This window comes from Bison bison, unplaced genomic scaffold (assembly GCF_000754665.1).
Source record: "Bison bison bison isolate TAMUID 2011002044 unplaced genomic scaffold, Bison_UMD1.0 scf7180017864459, whole genome shotgun sequence".
Lineage (NCBI taxonomy): Eukaryota > Metazoa > Chordata > Mammalia > Artiodactyla > Bovidae > Bison > Bison bison.
Window position 1 is genome coordinate 5302567 of NW_011495021.1, and position 12376 is coordinate 5314942.

The 12376-nt window shown below is 39.3% G+C and overlaps 1 protein-coding gene across 1 annotated transcript in view; it reads right to left on the reverse strand.

Annotated features, from left to right (window-relative positions):
* The window catches only part of NUP35 (nucleoporin 35kDa), a 31973-nt gene extending 23274 nt beyond the window's left edge, over positions 1-8699 (reverse strand). The window contains exons 1-3 of the mRNA XM_010859738.1: positions 8595-8699; positions 5155-5325; positions 2857-2984 (exon numbers count right to left, since the gene is read on the reverse strand). Of these exons, the coding sequence (XP_010858040.1) occupies positions 2857-2984; positions 5155-5325; positions 8595-8634 (339 nt within the window). The 5' untranslated portion in view covers positions 8635-8699. The remainder of the gene's footprint in view (positions 1-2856; positions 2985-5154; positions 5326-8594) is intronic.
* Between the last annotated feature and the right edge of the window lie 3677 nt (positions 8700-12376).

Here is a 12376-nt window from a genome sequence, read left to right on the forward strand (position 1 = left end):
CAACCAGACCAAATGTCAAGAGATTATTAAAAGGAGATAAAAATTCATTGTTCAATTCTTAATGAGAACTTATGAGTAGAGAGAGGCTGACCAAAGTCTCCGGGGGTTAAACTCATTTGGACTTTAATAATATTCTTAGCAACTTTCAAGTCAAAAGCTTTCTCTACAAATTATGGCTCACAAGATTTTTAAACATTTTGAACATAGCAGTAACTATAAACTCCCTTTCTTTCCAGGTATTATCAGAGGAGTAATGAAAGGTGGCATAAACTTATGAGCCAGAGGTCCTCATACCAAATTAAACATCAGATTTATCTATCAACCTTTAGAAAAATACAACAGAATATTCTGGACTTAGTTAAGTTTATCACAATACTGTCCAAACATAACACAAACCACACCAAGTAACTGTTTTAGAGTAGGCATGTATATCTGTTAGGGAAATTATAAATAAAATGGAGGGAGTCTTGTTCAGGCTTCAGAAGCTGGAGAGCAGGCCTCTGACTGACTTCTGACCATGCCAAGCTATGTGCTTGCCAGCAAGCACACCAACTGTTACCAGCAAATCAAGTGGCACTTTAGATAAGAAAGGGAGTGGCATTTGTAATTTCTTGACCCCTGGAGGCCTAGCCAGCCTCCCAAAGTCTAAGAAGTCTTATGACTCATAAGGTAAAAGAAACAGCAATGTAAAACTTAAAAACCAGAGCTGCATTTTTGCACACAAATGGATGATGGTACTGTTTTGCAGCTTGGAACTATAAGCGGGAGTCCCCAAAAACCTCACCCGTGGAATGGACACACCGCCCAGGACTCTTTTGCCTAAAAGGGACTCCAGACTGCTGTTCCTCTGGACTTCCCAACACTATTCAAGTCTGGATGTGGGTTTCGGCCCAATTTGGTGATATGTATGCAGTTACTTTTCTCTATTGTTTCTATTTCTTTTCTCTTAGTGGCAGTATATTGAAATTAATCAAATAAGCCTTTATTAAGAATTGAAACTGTTTATTGTGTGTGTAATGAATGGCTTCTTTTCTTAACCAATCCTTCTAACCTAAAATGAAGGATTTAAAACTTTCCACAAAACAACATCTCAGTTAATTATAGGACTAGCCACATTTCAAGCGTCGACAGCCACACTTGGCCAGTAGCAACTACACTGGACAGGAGGGCAGGTGTACAAGTGTTGGTAAGAGAAAGCATTCTGTTTAACACAATGAATTAACTTTGCTTTGCTTTACAAATAGGCCCAGTAGGCCAGGTGTATCAAGCCTATAATCAAAATTTACTGAAAGATTTTTCTACTTTTCTTAAACTTGCCAATAAATATACTATATTTGATTTAAAGAAAAGCCTTTAATATTCCTCCAAATCAAACAGCAGAAGTATCTTTATACAATGAACTTACCAGTTCAGCTGAAACATTTTGTTTCTGTATCCTACTAAGCATAACAGTAATAGGAGAGAAAACTTTTGACTATAAAAGGTCCTAAACTTGCTACTTAAAAGAAAAATCAATACTACCTTTCAACTGACAACCAAGACTAATCATAGTAGTATTAGCACAGCATCGTTCTTGTCAACACTGGCACTAGAGTCAATATTCCCTGGGTTTAAAATCTGGCTCAACCAGACTGGCTGCCTTGGGCTTTTGGTGTCCTAGTTTCCTCAATGATGAGATAAAGCTCCTAAGAGTCATTCATCCCAGGGTCATTGTGAGGATTAAATGAAATAATACATGAGATCAGGGCATGTACACTACAGGCATTTCATAAGTATTAGACACTTTTTTGTGCTATCAGTCCCATCAAAACAGAGAATCTCTACCTTGCAATCCATAACTGAAAGTGACACTGGCAGAACACCTACATCCACACCAGCCAAGATTTAACATCACCATCAGAACACCTACAGGAACAGACTAGGCCATCACTCATAAACATGCAGAAGGAAGCATTTTTAGTAAAATAAGTAAACAATGAACAGCTCTAAAAGAGTATTCAGTTCAGTTCAGTCACTCAGTCGTGGCCAACTCTCTGCGACCCCATGAATTGCAGCACGCCAGGCCTCCCTGCCCATCACCAACTCCCGGAGTTCACTCAGACTCACGTCCATCGAGTCAGTGATGCCATCCAGCCATCTCATCCTCTGTCGTGCCCTTCTCCTCCTGCCCCCAATCCCTCCCAGCATCAGAGTCTTTTCCAATGAGTCAATTCTTCACATGAGGTGGCCAAAGTACTGGAGTTTCAGCTTTAGCATTATTCCTTCCAAAGAACACCTAGGACTAATCTCCTTTAGGATGGACTGGTTGGATCTCCCTGCAGTCCAAAGGACTCTCAAGAGTCTTCTCCAACACCATACTTCAAAAGCATCAATTCTTTGGCACTCAGCTTTCTTCACAGTCCAACTCTCACATCCATACATGACCACTGGAAAAACCATAGCCTTGACTAGAAGGACCTTTGTTGGCAAAGTAATGTCTCTGCTTTTGAATATGCTATCTAGGTTGGTCATAATTTTCCTTCCAAAGAGCATCAGTCTTATACTAATAAACCATCCCTAAAAATAATGACCTCAAATCATCACAAGGTACCTGAGATCTGGATAAAACCCTGGATCTTCATTTGTTCTGTCACAAAACTATGTATATTGAACTTTTAAACAACCACTGACAACCACAACAAAAACTACCAGTGATTGTAGACTCTATGGTAACTGTCCCTAATGCTTATTCCTATGCAACAGAGTTATACTAAAACAGACTTCAGGGAAACATTTCAAATTACTGACCCTCACTGTATAACCACATGAAAACATGAAATGAGTATGCATGGCCATAAATGAGGATATGTGTATCACCTGTCTTCTTGAAGTTAAAGGTGTTGATCCAAGTCCTGGGCTGGAAATGTCATCATATATACTTCTAACTGGCGGAGCTCCACTTTTATCTTTATGAGCTGGTACAACTGGCTGTGGTGGTGATCCACCTAACAATGTACAAACAGCATAGTCAGGTGAGAAAACAAAGAAATCTTCCATCTATCTGGTAAGATCCTTTAGTATTTTTAAAATAAGGCTTAAACTCCTATCTCCCAATGTTTCTCAAACCTTAATACACAGAGTCACTTGGGCATCTTGTTAAAATTCGGGTTCTGTCTCAGACCGTGTGGGATGGAGCCTGAGATTATGAATTTCTAACAAGCTGCCAGTGATGCCAATATTGGTGATCCATAGACTGCCCTTTGAACAAAAGGTTCCAGAACAAGGACTATATAGAAATGTTAGTTTTTAGTGAATGCGTACAACTTTTGTTTTCTCTACAAAATGCTTAACAATTCAATATCAAATTTAATCCTATTTCTCACTTGAAAGTAGAATACCAAACAGCTCTAATTTGTATATACCTGAAAAAATATAATATTTTAATGTGGAATTTGACTGTCAAATTCCCATGTTTCTCACAGTAAAAATTTATTAAAGTACATAATAAACATACAGGAAAAGGATCAACTTTGGGGGCTACAAAGAGGCCTTCTTAGGTCAGAGAATCATCAGTGTCAAGTAGTAGAGCAGCCCACATCTTCTGTAAGACTAATGTCTGAGTCAAGACTGTGCAGCAAAAGCCATGCACACCAGAGCACAGGCTATAGAACGAGACTGGCCCAACCTTTAACCGCCTGTGGTCACTAACCAGCGAGCTCCAGCAAGCTCTATACCGCATTTAGCATCAGTTTACTCCTTTAAGAAACAGAGACAGTACCAACTACTCTTTAAGACTGATAAAAGAATAAGATAACATATAAAATGCTTAGGATACTCCCTGGCTCATAAATACTTAATATATGGTAGCTACAACAATAAAATAACACACTTGAAATATGTAAAAATAAATAATCTGTCCAAGATAATGTTTCTAACTGAATCGCTTCAGTTATAACTTATGATAATTCTCCCTGATCTTTAAAAAAAAAAATTATAAACCACTTTAACACAAATAACACCTCACATGCATGCACGCTAAGTTGCTTCAGTAGTGTCTGACTCTTTGCCACCCTATGGACTGTAGCCCACCAGGCTCCTCTGTCCATGGGATCCTACAGGCAAGAATACTGGAGTGGGTTGGCCATGCCCGCCTCCAGTGGATCTTCCCTACCCAGGGATCAAACCCAAGTCTCTTACATCTCCTGCACTGGCAGGTGGGTTCTTTACCACTAGCGCCACCTGGGAAGCCCAATAATACCTTAAGGACAATTAAAAAAAGAATTTCCATTTAAACATCTATTAAAACACTTATTAGCTCACATTTGGAATTCAACCATTTCTGTAGCTCTCACTATTCATGGTCAAAATTTCCAAATTATCTTTTAAAATATTTGTTTGCTAAAAGAGTCCTGTATTAGATGTTTTGTTTACATGACAATATTTTGTGCTGGCAACTGCAGAGCATAGTTTGTGGAGTAAGTCCTTTCACTAAACACAGTGAGTAAGAATCTTAACTCACTAACACTAGAAGTCAAATTCATATCTACAAATTTACAAATTATATTTCTTTTGACTGAATATTTGCTGTTATTATATTAAGACAAATTTTTTAAATTGAATCCAGCTGAAGCTGAATGACCATATTCCCCTCCCCCACCCAAACACACTTTAACATCTCCGAAATAGGAATAATTAACAAAAATGGCAAATGGTGTATCATATTTAGTGCTTCTCTTTCCTAGTGGTGCTTAATGGTGTTACAATCAATGCTAGATTGAATAAAATGCAGTATGCATATTTTTAGGGATTCTTAGAATTAAAGTAAATTATATTGCTTATACCTGTTTCAATAATTTTAGGTGACGAAGGTGAAAGCTGCCTCACTCCTCTTTTTAAAATTCTGGTACATGTACTGATAGTACTTAAAACTACACTAAGCAATTTACCTTTGTTGTCGTCTAGTTACTAAGTCATGTCCAACTCTTTTGAGACCCCATGGACTGCAGGCCGCCAGACTCCTCTGTCCATGGGATTTCCGAGGCAAGAATACTGGAGTGGGTTGCCACTTCCTTCTCCAAGGGATCTTCCCCACCCAGGGATCCAACCTGCATCTCCTGCATTGGCAGGCAGTTTCTTTATGGCTGAGCCACCAGGGAAGCCCAAACATTTACCTACCTGCAAGTAAAGGTGATCTCATTTCCATTACTCCTATGGAAGGGCCACCAATTGATCGAGGCTGTGGAGTCACTGGAGCTGGCAAATCCCCCATTAAAAATCCAGGTAAGAATTGGGCATTAACCCCTGGCTTTGGAGACGTGGGTGAACCCAGCATCATTGGTTCAGATCCTAAATGAATCAGAAAATAAAATACAGAGAAAGGACTTCAATGTAATAATAGGTAACAAAAAGATACAAGGACCAGTATACACAATTTTGAGAATTTAATAAAAATTGTTAAATATTACAAAACCACAGTTAAATTATTTTAAAAATCATAAAATTTTTCCAGAAAAATATGAAAATATTTTGCATTAACAAAATAATATTTGACAGATGTTTACATTATTTCATAGATTTAAGAATCAACATTTATTTTTAAATTTTTGCTTATTGACTAAAAAAAAAAAAATCCCTACTACATACAGAACAACTTCTTTCCATTTCTGGCAGTTTCTACTATGTAACAACCAAAAACAAGGACAGGATGCACTACCAACATAAAGTCTAAGCAAATTAGACACAACAGATTTAGCTATATGTCCCATTTTTCTTTCCCCATACACAAAAACCATGGTCATTTCTGTAATAAAAATGTAATTACGCACACATTAAAGCACGTATGAAATAACAGTGATGACAGCATACCAACTAAGAAATATGCTTTGGGTAATTTTTTAAAACCATTCATTTTAAAGTTAGGAATAAGCACACACACACACACAAAAAATAAAGTTAGGAATAATCAATAAGTCTCCCTAACAGAAAACCAATTAAGAGGAGAACTGATACTTCATGATGATCCATTCAAAATTATTTTTCACAATTTATAGGCTAGGTAATATTATTATTCCAACTATGAAAATAAGGAAGCTATAACTTCCTCTAATTTCAAAACAAAATAGCACAGTAAGGAGAACAGGAGCTCTGGAGTCAAGAGACCTGGTTTCAAGTTTTTCAGAAAGATGGACATAATCACAGCACCCAGCTTTGATTAGAAAGACAGCAAATAAAGCACTTAACTCAAGTGCCTAATATACAATCAGTACTCACAAATATTAGTTATTACAATTATTATTCTAATAGTACCTTAAAAGCCAAAACCTACTGTGTACATGTAGAATTTGCAATTTCTGCTTATGAAAATTTAATTTTTCAATTATCTGACAAAGCTGATTTGTGATTTATGGAACTCAGAAAGTTCAAACACTTGATATTTTATACAGCCTTTATTAACTACACTGTAATTTTAACTGCCTCAAAATTGTGCTTAGTACTATCCAAATGCTGTCAATTAATTACTCTTCCTCTTATTTCTCATAGCAGACCTTGATAGTAACAATGCAAGCACATGAAAAAGGAAAAGAAAGCAAATACTGAAATAGGTGTGAAGAGCTATATTACACTGTAATTACTTCAAAGTGCTAGTTACTATGTTACCATGGTACTACTACATATTTCCAAAGAACATAATACTAAAATCAAATCAAAAGTCTAAACAAAAGCTATTACGAACATATATTTATAAACTCAAAGTACAAAGTTTTAGGTACCATCTCCCAGCCCCAAAAGAAAAAAAAAAAAACATATATGGGCTTCCTAAGTGGCGAAGTGGTAAAGAATCGCCTGCCAAGGCAGGAAACACAGGATGGATCCCTGGCTCGGGAAAATTCCCTGGAGGAGGAAATGGCGACCCACTCCAGGATTCTTGCCTGGGAAATCCCATGGATAGAAGAACCTTTCATGGGGTCGAAAAAGAGTCAGACATGACTTAGCGACTAAACAACAACAGCAGCAAGTATACTAAAAATTAAGTCCAAAAACTTTTGACACATCTAAATACACACTGTGATACAATAGAAATAACCAAAGTGAGGAGAGCCAAAGGACTCTTAACTAAACTGTCACTAACCACCGAGCCCTCAGACTAATTTTCCTTAAGAGTTATATTGTTGGATCCTCAAGTCTTAAATTTCCATTTCCGAGTCTCTACTCCTAAAATGTTAAGTGGTGTGTCTTACTCAGCTAGCATTGTTTGTCGAAGTAACCATAGTTTTAGTGTTCCATTAGGTGCTGCTGCTAAGTCACTTCAGTCGTGTCCGACTCTGTGCGGTTAACCCCATAGACAGCCTCCTACCAGGCTCCCCCATCCCTGGGATTCTCCAGGCAAGAACACTGGAGTGGGTTGCCATTTCCTTCTCCAATGCATGAAAGTGAAAAGTGAAAGGGAAGTCGCACAGTCGTGTCCGACTCTTAGCGATTTTCAAATACATCTCTATTATAGTAGATGGTTTATTTTCTGTTTTAAGCTATTCCACGGTTCTCACAAAACCCACAACTCAACCGACACATACACACAATAATCGACATCCAAGGTTGACACGCAAGATTTTTTTTAATGCCCCCATTATATAACGGAAATGATTTCTTAAAATCATTCAGTTCAGTTCAGTTGCTCAGTCGTGTCCGACTCTTTGCGACCCCATGAATTGCAGCACGCCAGGCCTCCCTGTCCATCACCAACTCCTGGAGTTCACCAAACCCACGTCCATCAAGTCGATGATGCCATCCTGCCATCTCATCCTCTGTCGTCCCCTTTTCCTCCTGCCCCCAATCCCTCCCAGCATCAGTCTTTTCCAATAAGTCAACTCTTCGCATGAGGTGGCCAAAGTACTGGAGTTTCAGCTTTAGCATCATTCCTTCCAAAGAACACCCAGGACTGATCTTTAGAATGGACTGGTTGGAATCATTACGTGTAGAGGAAAAGATCCTCTACAATAGAGTCATTTTCCCAAGATAAAGAAAATGAAGCGAACTCATGGCTTCCTATTAAGGGAATATCTGAATGGTTGCCATCACCTGGTTAATTAAATATCGAACAACTCAAGTTTCCATTAACAACACATTCCTTTTGCGAATCCCGGGAGGAGTTGGAATCAAGCAGTAACGAGAAGCCTAAGTGACCGAGCAGCCGTGAAAGGTGACCACGCTCCAGGGCACCGCCCACCCACGTGTTCACAGGTGACGACCTTCCCACCAACGCTTCACAGGATCCGGGAACCCAGCATAGCGTCTGCCGTGCCGGCGAAGTCTCAGGTATGGACAGGTCTGGATCTGGCTTGTGGGGAGTATACCAAGCGGCTTAGTCACCACCACAAGACCGCCGTTTCTTCGACTTCCTCGGAGCCCGCAGCGTCCCGGAGCCCCCTTGGTAGCTACAGGGTGGCGACGCCTAGAGAAGGGGGCGGACTTGGAACCTGGGGGCGAGCCAAAGGGCTAGCTCTTTGAGGCTTGAAATTAGCAGACGAGACCCTACGATTACTGTCTCTCAGCGTGCCCGCTTCCAAGCTTACAGTGTGCATCGCGGTGCCAGCGAGGAAAAGCAGTTTTTTACTCACCCAACGTGGGCGCCTGGGGTTCCACGGCAAAGGCTGCCATCACAGCAGCAGCGGTATTCACCCCCGGACCTTCCTGATTTTCAAAAATGGCGGAAACTCTCCCCACGGGTGGGGCCGCGCTACCTTATGGGATTGCGTAACTTCCAGACATGCGCTGTATCTGTTGTGGCGCCGGCGCTGCCATTTTGGCATAGGGCAGCAGTCTTCTCGGACTACTTGAGCGGGAAGAATTTTTCTGGTAAAGTGATGAAACAACGTGGAAGTTGTGATTTCAGGACTTCCTTGCTCAACTGTGAGCCTCCTGATTTGCTGGTGCTTGAGTCGTATAGTAACACAAGTTACTGTAACGCTTCCATAGTTAGCGAGAGTTTGCTGCTGCTGCTAAATCGCTTCAGTCGTGTCTGACTCTGTGCGACCCCGTAGACGGCAGCCCACCAGGCTCCCCCTTCCCTGGGATTCTCCAGGCAACACTAGAGTGGCTGCTGCTTTTCTTTAGATATCATTTGAAGAGCGCGCACACAAACACCTTGTATTTATCAATATGTGTGTGTGAAAATAAGTTGTTTAGCCATTTGCAGCAACATGAATGGACCTGGAGATTATCATAGTGAGTGAAGTAAATCAGACTAAGAAAGACAAATATGATATAGCTTATATGCAGAATAAAAAAAATGATACAAATGAACTCATTTACAAAACAAAAATAGAGAACTTATGATTAACAAGGGGAGAGGATAGGGAGGAGCGATAAATTGGGAATTTAGGACTGACACATCACACTGCTAGTTTTAAAACAGATACCCAACAAGGACCTACTGTATAACACAGGGAATTCTGCTCAACACTGTAATAACCGAAATGAGGAAAGAATTTAAAAAGGAATTCATATATGTACATGTATAACTGAATCAGTTGGCTGTACATCTGAAATTAACACACATTGTTAATCAACTATAGTATAAAATAAAAATTTTTTTAATAAAAGGAAATAAAAGGAAAAAAATGTGTTTTTTAGTTTTGCTCACTTACTAATTTTATTAAAGTCATATGCTACATGTGTACATTCTGAGATGCTCTCTGATCCATACCAAACTCACTATCCTGCAAATAGTCACCATCCTCCCTATTTCCTCTTGGGTTTTCCTGAAATCCCAAATCCAGCCAGGATTTTTCTAATTTGGGTGAGGTAATAACAATTCCCGGAGAAGGCAATGGCACCCGACTCCAGTACTCTTGCCTGGAAAATCCCATGGACGGAGGAGCCTGGTAGGCTGCAGTCCATGGGGTCGCTAGGAGTCGGACACGACTGAGCGACTTCACTTTCACATTTCACTTTCACGCATTGGAGAAGGAAATGGCAACCCACTCCAGTGTTCTTGCCTGGAGAATCCCAGGGATGGGGGAGCCTGGTGGGCTGCCTTCTCTGGGGTCGCACAGAGTCGGACACGACTGAAGCGATTTAGCAGCAGCAGCAGCAGCAGCAATAACAATTCCAGCATCAAACGACAAGTTTCCAGAAATCAAAGCTTAAAACCACTTACAGATGAAGTGACTTTTTCTTAACAGATGTTATGTATGGGTTGAACTCTGTCCCCCAAAATAAATGTTAAGATCCTAACCTCCAATACATGTGAATGTGACCTTATTTGGAAATAGGGTCTTTGCAGATGTAATCATGTTCAGATGCAGTCATACTGAATTACTACAAACTTCATGGCTTAAACCAACACAAATTTATATTTTATAGTTCTAGTGGCCAGAGATCCAAAATGATTGTTATAGGACTAAAACCAAAGTGTCAACAAGACTGGTTTCTTCAAGAGGCTCCAAGGGAGAATCTGTTTCCTTGCTTTTCTAACTTCTAAAGGCTAACCATATATTATGTACTTAGCTTTTGGCCCTGTCCTCCTGCTTCAAAGCCAGAGGCATAGCATCTTCTACCTCTGACACTACTTCTCTGCTTCTGTCATCACATGGTCTTTTTCTTGTATAGTAAAATCCCCCTCTGCGTCCATTTTATAAGGACCTTTGCAATCACATTTAGGGCTACTCAGACAATCCAAGATAATCTTCCCACGGTGGTAACCAGTTGTGGTGATTAAGTTAATAATCATGTCTATAAAGTAACATTCATAGATTCCAGAGATTAAAATGTGAATATCTTTGGAGGTTCTATTCAGGCCACCACACCCAGCAATTCCCTTTCTAGAAATAAGGTACCAAGAAAAGTTCATCAACGAAGGGATTTCAATATAAATTATGATCTAGCCAAATAAAAGAACATTATGCACCTGTTAAAAAGAATAAAATGGATTGGATATGTGACTGTATGTATTGATCTAGAAAAATCTCCATGGTTGATGTGAAAAAAGCAATTTGAAAACATTATATAGCATCATTTCATTTTAACTTAACAAAAAGTATACATCTGAGAACAGATGCAGAGAGACAGAGACAGAGACGCTTATTTAAATGAAGGAAAAATCTAGAAAACATTCCTTCAAAAGTATTAACAGGGAAGGTAGAATGGGAGAGGGGTTTGTAAATCAGGGGATTTAAGAAGGGCCCTTATTTTACCTTATATAACTTTTAGTAGTAGATTATAGGCATTATTTACTATTTTTAGTATTCTTCAAATTAAAACACTTTACTTTAAGAAACCCATTTTCCTTCAGTTGCTTTTCAATCTTCTACCCTTTAACTGTCTCTTTCCTTATCAAGTTATAAAGATGCCTACTTGTCCCTCTCACAGAAACTTTCCTATGTCTTTTCTCTTTCTCCTAGCTACCATGCACTAATTTCTCTCACATTTTCTCTCCTTTTCTCAAGATCTCAAAATTAGAGCCTACAGATTTTCATAGATGATCTATTTCCCTAACTTCACCATTTATTGTTTAATTCATTACATACTAGTTACTATGTAAATCTTATGAAACTACTGATCCCCAGCTATTTTTCTCCTTGTGGGCAGATTAAGCCTGTCTTCTTGACATCTGCAGTAGTCAACAGCTTTGACCATCTTTTTGTCTAGACAGTGTTGTCCATGTTTTTGGTGAGGCTACACTTCCTATTTTATCCCATAACTTTCTAATCTTTGTCTGGTTTTTCTATACCTGATCCTACTTTATTCTAACCTGGACATATTATTAATAGTCAAGACTTTGTCCCCTCTCTTCTTAAATTCTTTATGTTCTCTCTGGGAGTCCTTGTGAATTGTCATGTCTATGCAAAAAAAAAAAAAAATCCAATATTATAAACCCCAGCTCTCTCTAAAGCCAACTGATACTTTCCCAGATGCTTGATGAACAATCTACCAGCACACCAAGCCTCAAAAATAAACTCATCTTACCCTAAAAGCAGCCCCATTCCAGTTGTCCCTTTTTCTATTGACCTCTTAGAAATTCAAAATCACAGTATGTTAGAGTAGAGTCTAAAATGATACAGACATTTATTCAAAGTCCAACAGATACACTTAAATCCTGTATTACTTCGATTTGTATTAAATCTCTTTAGATTGTAAAATAGAAACAATACCTACTTTGAAAGGTGGTTATGCTTAGTACGGGCTTCCCTGTTGGCTCAATGGTAAAGAATCTGCCTGCCAAGGCAAGAGACATAAGAGAGTTGGGTTTAATCCGTGGGTCAGGAAGATCTCCTGGAGAAGGAAATGGCAACCCACTCCAGTATTCTTGCCTGGGAAATCCCATGGACAGAGGAGCCTGGCAGGCTACAGTCCATGGGAGTGCAAAAAATTCGAACACGACTTAGTGACTTAACAATAA